General features: G+C 38.2%; 3 protein-coding genes across 6 annotated transcripts; 2 read left to right on the top strand and 1 right to left on the bottom strand.

Moving 5' to 3' along the window:
• The first annotated feature begins 185 nt into the window (after window positions 1-185).
• On the top strand, window positions 186-3015 carry dnajb9a (DnaJ heat shock protein family (Hsp40) member B9a). The gene is made up of 3 exons (XM_061035782.1): window positions 186-374; window positions 559-789; window positions 1050-3015. The coding sequence occupies exons 2-3, from the start codon at window positions 573-575 to the stop codon at window positions 1484-1486; spliced, it is 654 nt and encodes a 217-aa protein (XP_060891765.1). The 5' UTR covers window positions 186-374; window positions 559-572; the 3' UTR covers window positions 1487-3015.
• Window positions 3016-3950: 935 nt separating this feature from the next.
• dnm1l (dynamin 1-like) lies at window positions 3951-15773 on the top strand. 4 transcript variants are annotated; one of them, XM_061035777.1, is made up of 20 exons: window positions 3951-4174; window positions 5742-5886; window positions 7757-7786; window positions 8488-8534; window positions 8931-9002; window positions 9171-9257; window positions 9463-9625; window positions 9790-9910; window positions 10371-10502; window positions 10675-10881; window positions 11022-11142; window positions 11227-11382; window positions 11474-11563; window positions 11660-11752; window positions 11869-11922; window positions 12067-12138; window positions 12942-13112; window positions 13578-13687; window positions 13792-13951; window positions 14618-15773. In XM_061035777.1, exons 1-20 carry the CDS (start codon window positions 4073-4075, stop codon window positions 14672-14674), a joined length of 2190 nt encoding a protein of 729 aa, XP_060891760.1. In that variant the 5' UTR covers window positions 3951-4072; the 3' UTR covers window positions 14675-15773. The 4 variants fall into 4 exon arrangements, with proteins under 4 accessions (XP_060891760.1, XP_060891761.1, XP_060891762.1 ...); XM_061035778.1 differs by lacking the exon at window positions 7757-7786 and having other exon boundaries at window positions 3952-4174; XM_061035779.1 differs by lacking the exon at window positions 12067-12138 and having other exon boundaries at window positions 3952-4174.
• Window positions 15390-21436, bottom strand: tnnt2d (troponin T2d, cardiac). The gene is made up of 13 exons (XM_061035781.1): window positions 21290-21436; window positions 20167-20221; window positions 20061-20071; window positions 19957-19977; window positions 19818-19839; window positions 19678-19735; window positions 19462-19578; window positions 19303-19380; window positions 19101-19211; window positions 17512-17624; window positions 17275-17365; window positions 17056-17093; window positions 15390-15585 (listed from the first exon to the last, which is right to left on the bottom strand). Exons 2-13 carry the CDS (start codon window positions 20202-20204, stop codon window positions 15540-15542), a joined length of 744 nt encoding a protein of 247 aa, XP_060891764.1. The 5' UTR covers window positions 20205-20221; window positions 21290-21436; the 3' UTR covers window positions 15390-15539.
• Between the last annotated feature and the right edge of the window lie 134 nt (window positions 21437-21570).

The following is a 21570-nucleotide window of genomic DNA, read 5'->3' as shown; positions in this document are numbered from 1 at the left end:
TAATTGATTTAAATCGTTTTTGGAAACTACAATTTGGCCCCCCTGGCAGTGAGAGTTAAATGAATGTGGCCCTTGCTGTGACACGGGCCACAAAGTTGCCCATCCCTGTTATAGAGTCACAACATGAGGGTTACTTTCGGACAGTTTCGGATGGCACTTCTTTGGCCGACAGAGGGCAGAAATGCAACATCGTATCTATTCTCCATGAAACTGACAAGGGTCGAAGAAGACCGAAATGATGCTTTATGTTACCACTGCAAGACGATAACAACACACATTACCTAGATCCCACACTATACTGTTTCGCATGGGGTAAACAGATACCGAGCAGGACTGCAGTTCAACAGCCGGGCAGTAATTCTGTCTCCGAAAAGGTAAGTGTGGACTCAAAGGAAAGAAGCATGCATGGGCAATGTTAGCCGACGTCAGCTAACGTGGCCTTTCCAGATACATACACGAGATCAGATCTAATGTTAATATCTTTACAGGATGATAGAATGATTATCTTAAAATAAAATAATTGTTACTGCTTTGCTCACTTTTGTATTCTCATTGTAGGGGATAACCGAGCAATGGCAACTGGGCAGTCTGCTGTAACGTTTGCAGTGTGCATCCTCATGATAACAGAGCTGATACTTGCCAAAAGGGACTACTACGACATACTCGGAGTGCCGAAAGATGCTTCTGAACGACAGATAAAAAAGGCTTTCCACAAGCTTGCAATGAAATATCACCCAGACAAGAACAAGAGCCCGGACGCTGAGCTGAAGTTCAGAGAAATTGCTGAAGGTACAGTTGATTCTTTCTTTTGGGATTGTTTTGATTTGTGAAAACACTTTTTTTTTCTTTAAACATGAATGTTATTCCTATTTCTTCTGTAACCTTCTGTCTAGGGTAGGTGTAATATTAGTATTCTTTTGCATGTCTCAGTTCATTTGAAGGAATCTGGAGTAAGTATTTGTTATGAAAGCCATGCCTTCTAAAGATGATAATAAGATCCAGCACAAAACTTCCCCAGCCTTGATTCATCCTTGCCCTTCTTTTTGCAGCTTATGAAACTTTATCAGACGAAACCAGAAGAAGAAGATATGACCACATGGGTGAAAACTCTGCATACTTCACTGGGGAGTCGCAAAGCAGACACAGACAAGGTGCCCAGCAACCTTTCACCTTCAACTTTGATGACATTTTTAAGGATTTTGACATCCACAGTCACAACAGGCACGCCCGCCATCGAAGACACTTTGATGAGGACCCCAGGTCCCACAAGGACCCCCACAGCCGTCATCGGAGACACTTTCAAGGAAGTTTTGGTGCAGGCATCTTTGAGGACTTGTTTGATGATGCAGATAAAATGTTTACCTTTGAAAGGCACACCAAACAAACTGAGAACAGGTTTCATGGTGCATCGAAACAACACTGTAGAACAGTGACACAGCGCAGAGGAAACATGGTAACCACTTACACAGACTGCACTGCATCTTAGCATGCAGTATATAATGATTTCTGAAAGAAGATTGCCTTAAGGGGATACAGCACGTTTAATTGCTTGGGAAATGGAAAGCCACTTGGTTCAAATGCTGTGAAATTGGAACCGTGACATTCAGATCTGAAAATTCAGGCAGCAAACAGTCAGTGCTGTGCTTAACTTAGCCTAGGTTTAAAATCTTAATAAGCTATGTTTGTTCAAGCTATTCCCTATATACGTGTTCATTGATTTATTCTAGAGATGCACCGATTGAGAAAATCAAGGTCCATACCAATGTTTAAAATAACAATTCAGCCGATACTAATGTTTTTACATTACTTCTTTTGGCGTAAGAATCCCACAACGCCGACATTTTCTCTCATGTTTGACCATGAAAAAGAATAAGTGTTTGCCAACAGGTGGCTTCCTCTGCCTAATTAGAGAAACCTCTTCTAAGAATCAGTTGTCAGCTGTACCTGATTCCAGCTTTATTGGTACGCCACATCGGATCAACATCGGTTCATGCAACATTATTAACAGGGCTGATATCGAACAATACTAATGTGAAATGGTGCATCTCAAACATGATTGTAGTACTTCTTCACTTACTATTGATGTAAGCTAACATAAATCATTTAGTAAGTATTGTTTAGCACCTTATGAGATTGTGGAGTATATAATGTAACTTGTTAAGTGAAACATGTCAGTTCATCTCCAGTTCAGTAATTCCATTTTGTTCTCCTGTACAGATTTGACTTCCTTTTGTATTGGCTTTGCCATTGTGGTTCTCAAAACACAGCTGGTGGTAGGAACAATGGCAGCCAGTGGAATTTTGCTTGTAGTTGACAAATGGGTAGCAACTTCCACTGAAGTCTGTGACCCTCGACATTTTGGAATTTTAAACAGATGTTTGTACCAAATATTTTTCAAATAGTCATGTACTGAATCTGCCAGTAAATTCTTTTGAAACTCAAAGACTTAACCACATGTGAGTAAATCAGAACCGTCTTAATTAGAGAATCTGTTCAAATCTATAAAGTATTAAATATAAGCTGGAAAATATTGAAAATAGAAATGTTTTTGACTCAGAATTGTGTGATAGTAACCTGCAGGTATGTGCTGAACACAGTTGAAAGAGTCATCAATTAAGTTTGCAATAATGTCCTGTTATTCTTGGACTGACTGTTATATAGTGTACCTCATCGCTAAGTCTTGCATTAGGTCATCTTAAATCTGTCACCACCATCTCTCAGTGCTGACAAGCTGCTTAGTTTGGTACACATATACGCTTACTTTTTAGTTTTAGGTTTTAATGAACAAACACGGTACGTGTATACAATCAATGATTATAGTTTTATCAGTTGAATAAACCCCCAACCGTACTGTTTTCTTAACCTCATCATCTTTAAACTAGCCACAGTTACATACTCAGTTGTCTAGTGTGAAATATTTATGTTTTGTATTGATACTTTTGTAAATATTGAACGGCACTTTCAGTTTTGTGTACAAAGAAACTGTGTTTTGAGAAATAAAAACTACATACCAAACTGAGCTTCCTATGTTTTATTATAATATCGCTGTTTAGAATATTGTATTTCTTCTTGATGGGTTTGTAAAATATATTCTTAATGCATTTGTGTTCCATTATTCACCATGCACCTTAATAACTTATCATTTAGTGTTTGCCTACTTGCATATAGTTCTGTTTACATCTGGTAACTACTGCACATAGTTATGGTTACATCTGTTAGTCTGATCACTGTCCACTTATATCTACTCTTTTATATTTCGTATTTTTAAGTTAAGTTTAAGCTTTAAGTTGTATTTAAATTGACACTTTATATTTAGGTTAAAATGTTTCGTTTACTTGCACTGTTAATTTACTGCTCTGTGTGCCTTTGAATTGCCCCCAGGAGACAAATAAAGTTTTTTGAATTGAATTGAATTTCATAAAATAATTTTGCTTGAAACACAACTCTTTGTTAATGCTATATATAGGCCTATTGAGCAAAAGTACTTGTCAGAACATAGCTTACTATATAGAATATTTTCGTTTAACAGATGACTGAACACAGTTTGAAGTTCAGGTTCAGTTCCAGTAAATGTCTAGAAATACTTTTACCTGATATTCGTTATAGTCTAACCAACCTAACCACCTCCATATCCTCAGTCCCTATAAGAACACGCCCGCCTTACTACTGGTTTTACTGGTTTTATTTATACACTCTATGGTTTCACGCAGCAAAACATGTGTCCGTCATTCATGGGTTTCCCTCAAAATATTATGGTTTCCACCTTAGTAACCGTTGCTTGGAGGAAAAATAATTATCTTTCCTTTCATTGGTTCAACGCGAGTGCGATGCCATTTGTAGGAAATGTAGTTCAATCAAAGTCAAACCCAAACCTCCGAGCGTTTGAGCGAGATTATATAGAACCCCAACTCCCATGATGCAACTTTGAGGAACCGTGTGCGCAGTTGTTTGCAGCTTCGAAGAGACGCCAGTAGCTTGTAGCTGAGGGACATTGAATGACTTTGTGCTCGAGTGCGGCAGCAGGGTTAAGAAAGTTGGACTATTTGACAGGTTGGGATAAGTATCGGAGCTCATGGAGGCCCTCATACCTGTCATAAACAAACTGCAAGATGTATTTAACACGGTTGGCGCAGACATTATTCAACTGCCGCAGATAGTTGTTGTGGGAACTCAGGTGAGAAACGTCACTTTGCTTTGGGCTAGCAAGTTAGTTAGCCTGCGACAACTCAATTTGTTTTGGCTACTTTTGATATCAGTTTTCCTTTCAGTTTCACCCGGGTCAAAAAGAGCGAAATAGACTGACTATAAGTGAACTCTGCCTTTAAATCTAAATGACATTGAAGTGATATAGCTACTAAGTTAGCAGTAGCTACATGTGATCTCAATGTGTGGATGTCATAGCGAACAAACTAAGACCTACTTACCATTCTGATAACTATTCAAAATACAATTATTAATATTCTTGAAATGTATTATATTTAGAGTAATGATAGAACCATTATTCCCCTTCTTATAATAACTATCAGTGTTATTGGAAAACTTCTGTTAGCTACACCTAGCCAAAGCTAATACAATTCAAATCAAGTGTTTGTAGTTGTTTCAACTCTCTTAAATTGATATGTACATTTTTAAATATTGTTTAAAAAGAATAATTTAAAATACTTAAATTAGGTTAGAATAAATATAAAATTGCAGAAAGTCTGATCAAAACAAACTTTGCATTCAGTATCAGGCAAGAAGTTTTTACTTTTTATTGTCAAGATTAAATTCATATATTGTTATTGTGAGATTTTAAGTCTGTTGTAGTTACTATTAAAAGGGTGGAAATTTACCTGTCAGTAAAGCTCAATACATTTTTGCAACATTAAAAACTACTAATGATCATAAACTTGAATCAGCACCTTTCTACTCTTCAGTTTCACCCTGTCTACTTTACTACCATGAGTACTTGTTAGAGGATAATTGGTTTAAAGTGGCAGGTTATGTCTAACACGTTTACTTTTATTGGTCAGCTAATAGGATGTGACTGTCTCAGGCGTTTTGGCAGGACTCTGTGGGTGTTACAGTGAGACGGGGCAAGCCAGGGGATGTTTTGAATGCCTAATTTGTTGTACGTTTGTTCTTGCATCGACCTTTGTTTCAGGACAATTGTAACTTACACCCAAGTATTAATAACTGGCTATTCCTGTTCATTCTCTAACCTTAATCAGCTAAGGTAACATTAGGTTAACTGATACAAAGCAATTAACATTTTTAGCTCATCAACTGCTAAATCTGTATCAGTCCATGAAGGAGGAATCTGCCTGCCAAGTAAGCTAAGTGAGTTATTTCAGTTCACTTAATCTCATTAGCGATTTATCTTTCACACATGTCAATAAAAACAAGAAAGATCTTCCAGGGGAAGAAGGGGTACGATACACAAGTTAAAGCAGCAACAAAGTTTGTTTGATCACTGAGAGACTTACAGCCCTGCCAGTCCTGCCCCTTTTGAGGTATTCAAATTATATTCAACCCAGTAGCCTCTGTTTTAAATTCAATTTAGAGTTCAAGAGATTCTGTAAATGTTCATCTGGAATTAAAAAAGTCCTGATATAAATTAGTTCTAGAGAAGTTGTCAAATACAGGTAACCACAGTGCAGTGGTTCTTGTTTTTCAGCAAGATGGGAGAACTGGTTTATTTGGTCCCTATGAATCTCACATACATCTGTTACTCAGCTTATGTTGTTGTTGTTTTCTTACAGAGCAGTGGGAAGAGTTCTGTCTTAGAGAGTCTGGTTGGCAGGGACATCCTGCCACGTGGTACTGGCATCGTCACACGCCGGCCCCTCATCCTACAACTGGTGCACATAGACACAGAGGACCGAAGGAAAACCAATGAAGAGAATGGTAACTTTACCGACATCTCTGTTACTTCTAGACAGGTGGAGTTGTCACAATTAACTCGTACAAACTAACAGAATATATATTTAGTTTTTAAATATACACTGATAGTAAGTGTATATGTATTGTACATATTCAGACTGTTACTTGACAGTTGAGGCAGATACTGATTCGAGTTTCGAGTTAAGTAAAAACAAAAAAAAGATAAACTGGCTCATAGTAAGTTTTGAAAAGCAAAATAATGTTTCCCTTGATCCTTCAGATTTATTTATCTTTTCAAAACGTGATTAAAACATACAAAGTGGAACAATTTATGGTTGAAAAAAAAACCTTGTTGATGCTCTCAGGTTTACTAACTATAACAAGATGTAGTGCTGGGCGATATGGCCTAAATTTGATATCACAATATTTTGTTGCCTAATGTCGATATTCAATATGACTCGATAATTTATCGTATTAAAGTCTATAAATGTAGCCTATAAAACTGAATCTCCACTGTATATAAAAAAAAAAAGATCACTGGCCCGACCATTGTAATCACTGGCCCAGGAACTTTACTTTTGATTAGAAAAATAACAGTCACCAATTTACTCTTGAACCATTCTGATGCAAAAGTAAATTACAACTTTTATTTAATTAATTGAGCTCTAACTGTAAGAATATTGTGTATTTTTCTAATATTTATGTGCTCATGTTTATTCACCATGCTGGTAACTGTAACAGTCTACTTAATCTGATTGATATTAATATGAGGCTGTGATAGAGCCGGTGATTTTTTTCCTTTGAATGCTGATTTTAGTCCGGCTTTTGTCGGGATCTGATGGTTTTAAAACCATCAGAATTGTACACTCGCACACAGATTTTAGCGCAGGTTTTCTCGACTAAAAAACAACAAAAACCAACAGATCCCGACAAAAGCCGGACTAAAATCAGCATTCAAAGGAAAAAAATCACCGGAAGAGTCGAGAGTGACAGCAGGGCATGACGAAAACAGAATGGAAAAAAGTTTCAGCCACAGTGACAGACAGCTGGAGCTGGAAGGAACACGTTAAAGTTAAAGACTAGATCCTGGTAAAGACAAAAGTTATTCACAAAGCATCTTAGCCCTTAAGAGAGCTCCTAAAGTAAAGATGTAAGGATGAAGAGTTTCTCACAGAGAAGAAAGAAGGAGAGAAAGGTGATCAGAACAATTCCAGCTCTATCACAGCCTCATATTAATATCAATCAGATTAAGTAGACTCTTAGAGTTACCAGCATGGTGAATAAACATGAGCACATAATTATTAGAAAAATACACAATATTTTTATAATTACAGCTCAATTAAGTAAATAAAAGTTGTAATTTACTTTTGCGTAAATTGGTGACTGTTATTTTTCTAATCAAAAGTAATGTTCCTGGGCCAGTGATTACAATGGTCGGGCCAGTGATCTTTTTTTTTAATATATATATATATATATATATATATATACAGTGAAGATTCCGTTTTATAGGCTACATTTATAGACTTCAATACGATAAATTATCGAGTCATATCGACATTAGGAAACAAAATATTGTGATATCAAATTTAGGCCAAATCGCCCAGCACTAATTACATTATGATGTAATGAGATTTTTATAAATATGATACTTTTTCTTTCTTCTTAACTAAAGAACTTTGTTATATTAGGAAAGGAGTATAACTTAGAGCCAGCACAGTTCCCAGTGTCTTTAAAAAAAGAAAGGGGTATGAAAGAGGTCAAGATGCTGCGGAAAATCAGTGCTGTCCTTTGGGAACGGCCTCAGTGTGACTCTGCGTCACTGCAGAATGCCGTGCAGGAGGTACAGATAGCCAGGCTAACCCTTTCGTCTCCTGTCATCTCTCCATTACCACAGAATCCAAGAGAAATGGACGACTTTACAGAGGTCTCCTTTTCTGTTTTCTTTACCCTATTGTGCTTTTATATTACATAAGTCCCCCCCCCCCCCTCCCCTCGCCCCGTCTTCTTTGCCCTTTCTGCTGCATCCTGGCTTGTATTTATGTAGCTTTTCCAAAGATGCCAAACCATGTGGCTTCACTTTATTCAGCTCCCACCCTCCCCTTCATTTAGGCTGGTCTCTGTCTGTTAAGGGGAATGAGCAGCAGATTTTTGTTATAATTAATCAGTTCCTGATTATTTTAAAAGTCATTTGTTCTGTGATTCCAACTTCCTAAAAGCTCACCTATGATATCCTCAAACACCAGACGACTAACAGACTCCACCCTAGTAAATATTGTTCTCTTGTTTTGTTGTATAGATGATTATCGCTGCAGAAGCATCAACTTTCTTTCATTTTTCATGAACGGATCTGCTTCCCAGATTTTTTATTTTTTGCTTCAGGCTTTCATTTTCTCCCATGACTGTTGTGTGAAAAACAACAGTTGTTCCACTGTGTGTTTGTTTTTTAAAAACTCTTCAGCTGTCGATCGTTGCTCTGAGGAGTTTTTCCATCCCATATTGCCCACATAAACAATCCTCCCATGAGACATTTAACATAGCGATAGTAAAAATAGTAACTCTGATCTTGAAACCACATCTGTCACATCAGTAACTGAAACATCTGCCTCTAACCTTTGATTTCTGCAGGCATCGATGGAGAAGAATGGGGCAAATTCTTACACACAAAAAACAAGGTAGAGTTGTCTAAAAAAGAAAGTTCTCAATTAAGTTTTCTTCTGCTGCCGTACTGTAATTATTTGATAAGCTACAAAATAACTTTGGGGACTTTATACTACATGTTCGACTATAATCACACAGACTCACACAGACACACACACTCACACACCATTTCAGTAGCTAAAAATATTTCAGTGGCTGTGGGGTAAAAGTCCTCCAAGTTTGAACTATGACTCTTTAGCTCAACATCGTATAAAGAACCATTATAATGTGCTGATAAAATTATCCTTTGCCCTAGGTTTTTTCACTCTTTTAATGATGTTTGTGAATACAAATAAATCAACAGCTATTACTTGCATTCATATTTCCAACATTGATGTCTTTTACCTTGGATGGTTAACTTGTTCTTTCAGATCTACACAGACTTTGAGCAGATCAGGCAGGAGATTGAGGCCGAAACAGAAAGACTTTCTGGCAATAACAAGGTATGCTAATTACACTGGCTAAGAGGGAACGCCAACACTTGCCAAACAAGAAATTACATCCGTGCAGAAATTGGATGATCTTTAAATATCTGCATCTGTCAGCCTCTATAGCGCTATCAGCTTGAAGGAGCAAATGAAGAAATGCTTCTTCTTCTGTTTCCCTCCTAGGGTATAAGTGATGATCCCATTCACCTGAAAGTCTTCTCACCACATGTAGTGAACCTCACCTTGGTGGACCTTCCTGGCCTTACAAAGGTGAGATTTTTTTGCTATTCTTTGTTAAGCATCTTTGATTCCTCTAGCGCTATAAAAGTGTAATGTATTATTATTATTATTATTATTATTATTATAGCTTCCCCTTTGCTCACATGTGTTTTTAACTCTGTCAACTATGAACTCAAAATGATCCTGCAGCTTAATGTTATGGTTCGATCAATGTTAAAATAATATCTCTAAACAGGTACCAGTGGGAGATCAGCCAAAAGACATAGAGCTCCAGATCAGAGATCTGATCGTCAAGTACATCTCAAACCCCAACTCCATCATCCTGGCTGTGACGGCTGCTAATACAGACATGGCGACTTCAGAGGCTCTTAAAGTGGCCCGAGAGGTTGACCCTGATGGTGAAAAGCCTTCTTGTTTATTCTTTACCAACTTCTTATTGTTTATCTCTTCTGTGTCAGATACCTATGGGCCTTTTTTTTTTTATACATCCTTTATCATGTGAGCTTTGTATTTGCAGCGTCAGTTGTTTTTTGTAACCAGGTGTGTATGTTTATGTCTTCAGGCAGGAGGACGTTAGCTGTGGTAACCAAGTTGGATCTGATGGATGCTGGCACAGATGCAATGGATGTGTTGATGGGCCGGGTCATTCCTGTCAAACTGGGTATTATTGGAGTAGTAAACAGGTAACATTACACTTCTGTTGGTTGATTAGTAGTTAGAAAGCTAGTACTGTATTGGTCCCAACATAAGACGAGCCAGATTATAGGATGATCCCCCCCCTTTTCATGACTCATTTTTGGAAAAAGACTTGAAAAAGGCTGCCGACAGAGTAATTTAAAATACTTAAATTAGGTTAGAATAAATAAAAAATTGCGGAAAGTCTGATCAAAACAGACTTTGCATTCAGTATCAGGCAAGAAGGACTAGGTTTTGAGAAGTTTTTACTTTTTATTGTCAGGATTAAATTCATATTTCTCACCTGGCTGCCTCCTGGACAACAATATTGTTATATATTTTTTTAATTATCTTCATGTGAGAGTTTGTATCATTAATGGTAAATTGTTGTCACATGGTGGATGGTGGCGTTCAAACCTTGGGACCCTAAAACCCATATATATATATTTTTTTTATGTGATTTCTCAGGAGTCAGTTGGATATCAATCAAAAGAAGCTGGTGGCAGATTCCATCCGTGATGAATATGCCTTCCTCCAGAGGAAGTATCCGTCTCTCGCAAACCGAAATGGAACCAAGTATCTTGCCAGAACACTAAACAGGTATGGAGTTGTTATTTCTGTAAGAAGACCTTTTACCTTAGAGGTTTTCTCCCTCTCTGATAAGTGAAGAATTTAAAATCTCCCATGTTTACACACTGTTGAATTCCTTAGAAAGGTAGTTTCTCTCTCTCTTTCTAGTCAAATTGTAATTGTGTCTTTAATCTCATCAAAGGCTGCTCATGCACCACATCAGAGACTGTCTTCCTGAGCTGAAGACGAGGATCAACGTGCTGGCAGCACAGTACCAGTCTTTACTCAACAGTTATGGCGAACCAGTCGATGACAAGAGTTCCACCCTGCTGCAGCTCATCACAAAGTTTGCTGCAGAGTACTGCCACACCATAGAGGGCACAGCCAAGTACATCGAGACAACTGAACTGTGAGTAACACAACTCCCTGAACTGCATATACCCTCATACACCACCAAGGGGAGCTAGCATCCATACTCTTATGAGAGGGCAGCTTAAACCAAGTGCGTCCTGTATCTTCAGTTAAGTTTGCTTTCCTGTTTTCCCTCAGATGTGGTGGAGCGAGAATCTGTTATATATTTCATGAGACATTCGGTCGCACATTGGAGTCAGTCGATCCTCTGGGTGGACTGACGACCATTGACGTTCTCACAGCAATAAGAAATGCAACGGTGAGTTTTTTTTTTGCTGCTTTTTCAGCATGTTATCGTCATTTTAAACAACACGTTTTCTGAAGACTTGTATTGTTATTACAGGGCCCGAGGCCTGCTCTATTTGTGCCTGAAGTTTCCTTTGAGCTGCTGGTGAAGCGGCAGGTGAAGCGTCTGGAGGATCCCAGTCTGCGCTGTGTGGAGCTGGTTCACGAGGAGATGCAGAGGATCATCCAGCACTGCAGTAACTACAGCACACAGGTGATAAACGTGCTTTCACATTCCAATCAGAGAGGTACCGTGTTAAGTAGTAGTATACAAAACATCCTATGATTTCTGCTTTTCTCTGCAGGAGTTGCTGAGGTTTCCAAAGCTCCATGATGCCATAGTAGAAGTGGTCACCTCGTTACTAAGAAAAAGACTCCCCGTCACCAATGAAATGGTCAGGATCTCCTCAAAACCTGATACCAACAAGAATCTTTAAATGGTTTTCTTTGCACTGCAGTCTTAATTGATCCATTTTCTAAATCCTGTTCAGGTTCACAACCTGGTTGCCATTGAGCTCGCCTATATCAACACCAAGCATCCCGACTTTGCAGACGCCTGCGGCCTCATGAACAACAACATAGAAGTAAGAGATAAGCATCTTTCTGAAATTGAAAAAAAACAAACAGGTTTTTTTTTTTTTTTTACGGTTTCTGGAGTTTAATTGGTAGGTTACATATATGAAACCTTTTGTTTTTATAGGAGCAGAGACGCAACAGAATGAGAGATCTCCCCTCTGCTGTCCCCAGAGACAAGGTACAGTCAGCATCCATGAACGGTTTAAAACACTTAACCTTCCTTGTAACAGCCTTTTTTTCTGTTATAAATCTTCACAAGTCTGCCTGTAGCTCCTCTCAGTTTTCTGTCCACTCTCTTCTTCCTGATCTTGCCTTTCTCTAGTCCCATAAAGGCCCCGGTGGGCAGTCCCTCTCCCCCACTGATCTTCCTGCCCTCGAGGGCGAGTTCGCCAAGGTGTGCCTCCTTCAGTCGCTGCCTGCCCACGTCTGACCCCTGCCCAACACCTAGCCTTAACTTTTACTGTATTTCCCTAAATCTTAGCAGATGCTGTAGCCTTCAGTGGGTTCAAGGGGGAATTTTTACTCCTCATAAACTCACTGACCATCAGACCTCCTGCTTGTAGTGTACATCAAATAATTAGTTTTAACTGCATGCTGCTTGTTATAACAAAAAAAAAACCACAACAACTCCAAACCTAGAGGCATGTTTGTTTAGAAATAAAGAAAAACTTTACTAGTTTTGGTACTGGTGGGTGATATGGACAAAATCTTCTGTAGCGTCTGACGCTTCGTAAAATGACAATTCCTATCACAGTGAATTTTATGAAATTGTGTAAATCTCATAGAAACATTTTGAGCTGCACAGTTTCATACCATTGTCCCCAACAGACTTGTACAACCAGAATAAATCAGCACCATCATTGATCCTTTAAAGCACAAGTTTAGAATCTCTCTCTTACTGTCATGTTTCCAAAGCCTACACCTTAGAGGTTTATCTTGTGCATACTGGTTGTCAGCATTTTCCAGCTCACCCTTTTTGGATACATTTCTTTGGATTGAATTCAAAGAAGACCTGATGCATGATATGCATTTTGATGGTGTAATATGCTAAGTTTGTTTTTTGCATACAGTATTACTAACCTTCTTAATTTATACTCTTCTATGTTCTGATACGAACATGACAAGTTTCCAGCTTGAGCATTTATTGTTGATTGGGATACCAGACACATGCTGAGTACTTCTCTCCTCTCCCTGCAGGCAGCATCCAGTGGCCCTCAGACCGGCTCCGTCAGCGACCAGTCAGATGGCGGGACAGGAAACTGGAGGGGCATGTTGAAGAAGGGAGAGGAGAATGTAGATAGGAGCGGAGGTGCCCACACCCTCCCTGCAAGCCCGCAGAAGGGCCACGCTGTCAACCTGCTAGATGTGGTGTGTACCCTGCATCTATAGACATAAAGAATAGGCAGGGTGGGAAAGAGAACAAGAATATTGTCCTCAAGTAAACGTACAGTTACTTTGTTGACATTTTACTTAAGTAGAAGTAAAATTACTGATCTATGGATCTCCTCAAGTAAAAGTCAAAGTAATTTGTTCAGATTTTACTTAAAGTACTGAGCACCTATTTTATTCCTGAAAGGGTGGAGGTGTTAAGTAAAATAAATGTGGTCTCTCATTTCCGTGCAGTGCATAAATCACAACAAAAATTTCCTTGGCTACTGCTCATTCTATCAAGTAAGCGATAGGTGTAAAGCAAACGCTGTAATCATACATGTTAGTTCGCCTTTACACAGAACAGTATTATTCTTACTTAATAGTATAATATGCGTCTGCCAGGTTGCATTGTAGTTCATGAAGATATATTAACAATCACATCTGATGCGTCTTTATTGCCAGCCTGTGCCAGTATCCAGGAAGTTGTCTGCTCGGGAGCAGAGGGACTGTGAGGTCATCGAGAGACTCATCAAGTCATACTTTCTTATCGTCCGCAAAAACATCCAGGACAGGTACACATACTCCTTACCCATCTCAGTATTGTTTTTGACATGGTCTGTCCCTTTTTTTTTTTTTTTAAATGTGCTATGTTACTGTATATTTCCTCTTTCCTCAGTGTGCCAAAGGCAGTGATGCACTTCCTGGTGAACCATGTGAAGGACTGCCTGCAGAGTGAGCTGGTGGGTCAGTTATACAAGACTGCTCTGCTGGAAGACCTGCTGACAGAGTCTGAGGACATGGCTCAGAGGCGCAATGAGGCTGCTGACATGCTCAAGGTAACTCTTTAATGAAGTGACGCTTTAGAGTGTAAAAACAAGATCAAGTGAGTCAGTCCTTACAGTGCTCAAAAACACATGAGCTTCATCTACTTTATGAGAGAAACAACAGTTTGGTCATACTTTACTTTACCTTTCAAGTCTGGCTTGTAATTGAGTTAGATTTATTTTAATGTTTTTTTTAGTCCGGTTTAGTCTCCAGGTGTCAAGGGTTAAATTCCTTCTCCCTCAGACTCTAGTGTTCCCTCATAGTAAACTTATTAGATACATAACAGCATTTCTTTAGTTCAGTTTGTTTGGTGTGTTTTAAAGTGCTTTACAGATAAAGTCTGATCGATTTAATAGTTGATTTTTACATTTAATAAAAGACATTTTCTATCAATATAAACTAAATGAATGACACAGAAAAGTGCATCCTTATCATTTCAAACCATTTAAATTACAAGTAGTGGAGACAAAGAGGGACTTTAAATCTATAACAGTTTAAATGAGCTACAACTCAAATTAAAGGCAGAAGTCTCAAATATTATGCATTTATTATTTAAGAACTGGTTTATGTGGAAACAGTATGCTCCAATATGTACCCAAAAAAAAAAGTTGTGCTCAGGGTACAAACATAACAGAGTTGAACCCTCAGTTTCCTCTATTTTTACCATTTGTGTCCAGGCGTTGCAGAAAGCCAGCCAGGTGATAGCAGAGATCAGAGAAACCCACATGTGGTGAAAGCTGCCTCCCTCCAGCACACATGGACCCTTGGGCCCTCCCAGACCCGCAAACCCCTGCTGAGAGTTTTCGGCACTTCAGACGGCAAAGACGAACAACTTTAAAATGCACTGCTGCTGATCTGTGTATATGCAAACATAGATTTTAAAGGACCCTAAGTACAAACAAGACCTTCACCGCCAGCATCACATACGCTCCTGTACCTAGATTATTCTATATTTTTCATAAATATTTAAAACATCTAGATAACGTTATGCATCACCACGATGTGGAGCCTTGCTGAGGAATGTCTGCTCTTATGTACATTTGAATTAAAGCTAGAATTGACAAACACACGGTACAACACTCTCTTTATCATATCAAGTCTTTTATTAGATGCCAACAAAATAATGTGTCTACTGGTTATTCCCAGGAAATACACATAACTTGGATTTTTTTAATTGTACACTGTTTTTACAGTCTTCAGTTTCATGTTAATAGCAGCATTACTTTTATGGAGACATGTAAGTTTTGTACATCAGACCCACAGATGTATTTTGTTTTTCCTTATCGAACAATAACTCTTGAACTCTTAAATTATCTATTGAACAAACTTTCAAAGGTTTTGATACATCCAGTAAGCTGTTCCATGGTGATTCTGGCTGGTTGAGTTTGTATTGATATGTAATGTTCTGTCGTTTGGACTCAAGAACACAGAAACAGACAATCTGCAGGGTGATTGTAATAACTTATTTATTGTTTTGCTATCATGATAATTGACATGTAACCCAACACAACAGAACAGAACTATGAATTCACACACTTAGTGGAGTTGTTGGCCAATCACTGGAGTCGAAACTTTGCTTGTCCCTGTCAGACTGCTCCTTTACCTTAGGCGGCCGCCCATCTTGCCCTTGCCGCGACCTTTGGCACTGAAAATTTGACAAAGTGGATGAACGTTATTCTTTTGCAGCACTTCACAAATCACTCCCAAAATACAGTAAATAGATTGTATGTATGGTTTGTACAGAATCCAAGGTAAAGGCATCACTCGTGTCCACAGGAGGTGTTTTAACCCTAATGACAAGATCAGAAAATAATAAAGTATACAACATATCAACATGTGAAGATCTTTACTTAAGACCTAAGGCTTCTTTCAGCAGTGTGATGGTTCATTCAAGTAGTTTCTTAGAAGCATTATACCTAAGGAAAATCATAATGGAACTCTCTAGATTGAGATAAGAAACTGTGGCCATTATAAGTTAACAGCAGTTTGACTTCCTGTGTCTTAATATACCCTGAAATGAACTCTGATCTATCCATGTCTTAACAACAGGAGAATGTGAGAGGGTATTTAGTATGAATTCTTATTAAAGGGAATGAGTTAAGTGCAGTGAAGAGAATATAGAAAATAATCTGAGTGTAAATAAAAAATAAAAATGCCTAGGTTGTTCTAATTATGAAAGGTAGGCCTGTATCCACCCAGGGCAATGATGGCAGGAGGGGGTGGACAAGTCTCAAATCTCCCCTGTCCTGAATGATGTTAAAATGAAAATATTTATGGAATAAAACCTGCAAAAAAAAATATGAATACATTGATGGTTCTTGTTTTTATACCCATAATCATTTTTGATTAACGTTTGCATTTACTGTACGTAATGACGTTTCAGAAACGTAAGTGAGGATGACATTGATTGTTGCTGCTTGAGCGAATATTGGGTTTGTATCGTCCCAGTCTGATTGGATATTTAAATCGACAAAAACACACCACCTTTTTACATTTAGGCTATATATAGGAGTTACTCAAAGTGTGGAACATATTTAATGAAGTACAACAACTTCACCTTGTTACCTGAGCTGATACTTAATGGATAATGGAGAGTAGATGACGTCAGCGGCGACACCACCGACTGAGGACAACTGGAGATGTTGCCACATTTGGAGGATAACACAAATGGTGAAGAGCACTGTTTTACCGCTGCAAGTCTAACCTGTAAGTAAGCTACTATATAACTTTTATTGTTATGTGCTGTGTGCCTCGGGCTAACATTAGCTATACTAGCTGACAGCTGTATATCTGCAGTAATAGTGGAAGAATCGGCTCCACTTGTGTAAGCTCACAGCTGACTGAATTTGTAAATTGACTGTTGCTTTTATGGTGTCATTAATCTGGATCCTGATTGTTCTATTTTTTTTATCCACTTGTTTTGTTTAAAAAGAAAGAATTTCCCCAGACTAATGGGGTAATTGAGCCATATTATTCTGTTGAATTTTATTTATTATAGATTGTTTTATAAGACACATAAAAACCTGCTACACAAAATACAGCCCCCCAAAACCTCCCCCAAGTCACAATTCCCTGGTGCCAGTAGACCTACTGACCCAGGAGGTTGTGAACTTACCTCTGGTGGTCCTGAACTCGGGCAAGAAGCTGGTTAATCTGCAAAAATAAAAACAAATGCTTAACAGAACATAGATAGGATACCTGAAATGTCCAGCAGGGCGAGGTAATAGGGCATAAACATAATTTATGTCTCGCAGGTTCTGTTTTTTGTTTATTTTGTATCTTGATGATGGAGATCTTCCCCTTGTTTTGGCATCACTATACAGGAATAACTTACATCATACTTCTGTCTTTTAAGTTTCTCGCTGAGATCGAACTTCTCAGCCTCCAGCCCCATCAGCCACTGCCACAGTTCGCTGGCCTTCTCCCTGAACACAAGCAGTAAGAGGTCAGGATGTGAGTAACAATCCTTAAAATAATCTCTTATCATGAGCCAACAGCATATGTGAGTGCAGTCTTTTGATTTAAAAAAAAAAAAGAAGAAGACATTTAAATATGTGAGTCTCTGTCATACTTCAGTTTGTCCTCATTTAGGTGATCAACAGTGAGAGGCTTCCTGCGGTCAGCCAGAATCTTCTTCTTCTTCTCCCTCTCAGTTTGTTTCTTGCCTCCTCTTTTTGTCTCACTCTGCAGTGGTCAGAAAAGACAAAAACACATACTGTGTCAGGTACAGACACATTCATAGTCCTGACATTTGATGCTTTTTACTCAAGTAAATTTGGAAAAGCAGGATTAGTAAAGTAGCTCAGAGTAAGACTAACTGTGAGACACAAACAGGAATATACCACTTTATGAATAGTAAGTGGAGAGTAACTTAAGTACTCAAGTACTGCACTGAAGCACACTTAAGAGTTATTTAAATTTCACGTGAGTATTCCCATTTTCAGCTACGTTATACTTCGGAAATTCAGAAGAAAATATACTTTTTTTATTCAATTAATTTATTGAAAAACTTATGTAAATAATAAGGGTTTATTTAATTAGGGTCACAAAAACAGCCATCAAATCAATGCCTATATTCACAAACTATAGTTAATCCATAAATGTTATTATATAAATAAGACTATTTTCATCTCCACTATTTTATTCATAATATCAGTTATTTTACTTTTCAGAGTATATCAAGTTTTATCGTCATCATTGTTACTTGCCGTAGTGTTGTGTTAGGCTTCTCTTTAGTTGTGTTTTTAAAAAGAAGCTTGTCCTTTGTTGTTTAGTTTCGTGATTTTGTAAATAAATGATTGTTAAATTTGCTTATACTTAGTTCCTCCTTCTTTTCCCTCGGTTTTATTTTATTGTTGCTCCCCTCATACCCTAGCCATCTCGGGGAACGTAACAATCATATTTTGATGATAATACTTTTAATACTTTTTATTTGACTTTTACTTTGCAAGAGTATTTTTGAACTGCGGTATTGGTAATCACTTTTCTAGATTTATACATCTTATATCTTTTTAGAGATGCACCGATCTAATTTTTTAAAATTCAGATCCGATTCCGATGCATATGTACTGATATTTTTATATCATAACTAATAGTGTTGTTGTTGTTGTTGTTGTTGTTGGTATTATGTGTAAAGCTACACAAACCCGTAGTAAACCCATCATTGCATTGTGCTGGCTTCACATACAAAACAGGAAGCAGCAACAGCTGTCAAGTGTTTCAATGAAGTGTAAGACTTGCACTTCTGATCATAAAGAGGGAGCTGTTCCATCTTGTCTGAACGTCTTCATGGAGACAATTTGTGGGCACCTCTTACAGTTCAGTCTGAACGTCTTCAAAGTGAGACTGTGTGAGCTGAAAATGTTTAAAGTGCCCAACCATATTTCAGTGACGTGGATCGGCACCGTCAGTTCAATATCTGATACGTAAATTACTTCAATATCGGGCCGGATGCCGATCTTATTATCTTGTTCCCCTGCTAGTGAATTCATACTTTAATGGGTACAATTATAAAGGTTTGTTGATTGTTGATAAAAAATACTATTTTTTCGTACCTTGTCAAGTCAAGCAACAGTGATTCTACTTGAAGAACTTTTCCCATTCCTGTAGCTACATTGTGATTCATTTTTAAATACTGAAACCAGCGAGAAGTGAAATGACCTTTTGTCCAGCACTGAACTGCTGGGTCATGTTGGTGAGAGCCTTCTTCTTCTTCATGTCCTCATTCATCTTCTTCTGCTGATCCTCCAGCTCCCTCCGCTCCTTCTCCTCCTTTATGCAGAACAGTTCAATCATGTCGATGAGAAACGATACGATGCACTGTCTGTGTGAAAATGTGAGATCATCTATACTGAGCCTGTACCGCCTGTCTGGCCTGCCTCTCCTTCTCTCTCTCTGCTCGGACCCTTTGCTGCTCCGCTCTCTCAGCGCGACGTTTCTCCTGTACAAGAAAATGAAAATAGTTACAGTGATTTAAAGAAAACAAAAATCACTGTGTCTCCTCACTGAATGACACACTCACAATTCTGTTAACGAGGGCGATGAGCTCCTCCTCCTCCTTCTTCCTCTGGATGAAGTGAGCCTCGATCAGAGACTGCAGCTCAGACAGATCCTTCTCCTGACGCTTCCTGTGGATGTCCTACCACCACAAAACAAAAATAACGAAATCAGACGCCAGCACAGAATTTACTGGGATAATACTGGGATAAAATGTTTCTTCACATTTATGTCAACTTACGTCAAAGTCCACTTTATCACCATCGGGGATCTTCGGGGCAGCAATATTGGTCATAAACCTGTAAAAGTGAACCGTTAGATGTTTTAAAATCAGCAGTTATAGATTGTGTTTTAAAAATAAAGAAAAGCTGAGGCACTGACTTTGGCTTTGGCTTGGACTCGTCTGAAACAAGGCGAAAGAAAAAAATGAACGATAATACATAATTTAAAAAGCCAAGTGCGGAAGTGTGTCTTTCAAGGAAAAAAGGTAACAGGAAACATTCAAGGGCAGGTTTCTCACCTGCCGCTTCCTCCTCTTCGGCTGATAATCAGAAACTGAAATATGTTCAATCTTTCTAAATCAAATAATGTGTGAAAAGAAATGGGTAGATTCAAATTGCTTACCTTCTTCCTCCCTAAAGATGAACATGGAAAAAAAAAGTTGAAAAAACTTAATATTTTTGTATCACAACATAATGTAATCGATAAGAGTATAAGAATGAGTACATACTGAGCTTCCTCCTCCACGACTTCCTCTGTTTCAGACATTTTGTTATGGATGATCTCTGCCAAAAAAAGACCCCTTTTAGATTATTTTTAGACCGTCAAATGTATCTGATCAGTAAACAGCATAGCAGAGCATGAGGTGGCAACAGTTCAAACACTTTACAATGGTGTCAGTGCTGACACAAATATCTCCTGTAATAAAACAGTGTGGTCCAAATGGAAAAGTACTCTGAGCTTTAACTGTAGCATATATCAGCTATATAGTGAAATACTGTTTTACCACTCAAAGTGCTGTATTCAATCAACTGAATTAAAATAGATTGTGAGTATGACTGGCAGAATGAACTTCTGAACAAAATCTAAGTTGCTGAGACGTAAAGGTCTTCCTTTGGAGCGTGTAGTTGTTAAATAGCATCACAATATTGAACCGGTCATCACCTCAAATTACACTTTGTACACTTTGTAACACTTTGTAATTGCTGTAGCAGGCAGGTTACTTAATGGGGACAGTGTGTAGGATGTCCCTATAGAACATATTAATGTGTAAAGAAACACAACATCAAAACACTCGTAGTCTCATTCTGTTAATGTTCTCAATTCTTCCAACACAGGTTAAAACTCTATAATGAAAAAAACTCAATAAGACACCTTAAAACGTGTACTTTAAGGAGGCCTTTGTTGTTGGAGTAAATTGATTTATCGACTCGTCCATTAAAGGTTACAAGTCCATGTAAGGTAATTACTGTCTCTGGCTACACAGTGAATGAAGTTTCTCTGTGTGAGAGCAGGATATGTTTACTTTATGTCATTTAATATATTCTATACTCTCTATATATGGCATATTTGTTGTAGTGTGTTATATATTAACAGCACCACCACTGTTAAGCAAGTAATCTTAACTTTGTGTTAAAGGACATGGATGCATTTTTTAAAAAAAGACTGAAACATGGATGAAGACGCAGATGTTTAATGTTTGTCCTGAGAAGAATTAAAACAATTATATTTCCCTTTTTTTTTTTTTTTATCAACAATTAAGAATGCTGGACATTTTTTAGACTGAAATTAATTTGATAGTTATGACTAAATATTGCTTTTATGATCAGTTCAGACAATAAGACAGTCCTTACCTGTGAGCTAGACGGGGGGAGCTCAGAGACGAACCACAGACTTCAGCTTCTTGACAAATAGGTTGAGCATCAAGGATACATAGTCCGACCCTTCTTACTCATGTGACTGCAGCACCCTATGGCTGGTCAGTCTATTGTTAGACAGCTGGACACTAGCGCTCTGCCACACAGGCTCACACACTTTAATAAGCAGGTGTATTCCTGCCCACGGCAAGATGTCCATATATCTTCTCAAGCTTTCACCAAACACTCAGGTTTCAACACTTCATGTTTCACAAGTA

This window comes from Labrus mixtus, chromosome 4, assembly GCF_963584025.1.
Source record: "Labrus mixtus chromosome 4, fLabMix1.1, whole genome shotgun sequence".
NCBI lineage: Eukaryota > Metazoa > Chordata > Actinopteri > Labriformes > Labridae > Labrus > Labrus mixtus.
This window is presented reverse-complemented; position numbering and strand designations above follow the sequence as displayed.

What these genes read in the sequence shown, in the direction of transcription:
- dnajb9a (XM_061035782.1), top strand. Translation starts at nt 573, where the DNA reads ATGGCAACTGGGCAGTCTGCTGTAACGTTTGCAGTGTGCATCCTCATG. An exon ending in GTTCAGAGAAATTGCTGAAG is followed by an intron (nt 790 to 1,049) that starts GTACAGTTGATT and finishes TTCTTTTTGCAG; the next exon opens with CTTATGAAACTTTATCAGAC.
- dnm1l (XM_061035777.1), top strand. Translation starts at nt 4,073, where the DNA reads ATGGAGGCCCTCATACCTGTCATAAACAAACTGCAAGATGTATTTAAC. An exon ending in TACATCGAGACAACTGAACT is followed by an intron (nt 10,882 to 11,021) that starts GTGAGTAACACA and finishes GTTTTCCCTCAG; the next exon opens with ATGTGGTGGAGCGAGAATCT. An exon ending in TCCCCGTCACCAATGAAATG is followed by an intron (nt 11,564 to 11,659) that starts GTCAGGATCTCC and finishes AATCCTGTTCAG; the next exon opens with GTTCACAACCTGGTTGCCAT.
- tnnt2d (XM_061035781.1), bottom strand. Translation starts at nt 20,204, where the DNA reads ATGTCTGAAACAGAGGAAGTCGTGGAGGAGGAAGCTCA. An exon ending in GAGTCCAAGCCAAAGCCAAA is followed by an intron (nt 19,736 to 19,817) that starts GTCAGTGCCTCA and finishes TCACTTTTACAG; the next exon opens with GTTTATGACCAATATTGCTG. An exon ending in AGTTCAGTGCTGGACAAAAG is followed by an intron (nt 17,625 to 19,100) that starts GTCATTTCACTT and finishes TGACCACTGCAG; the next exon opens with AGTGAGACAAAAAGAGGAGG.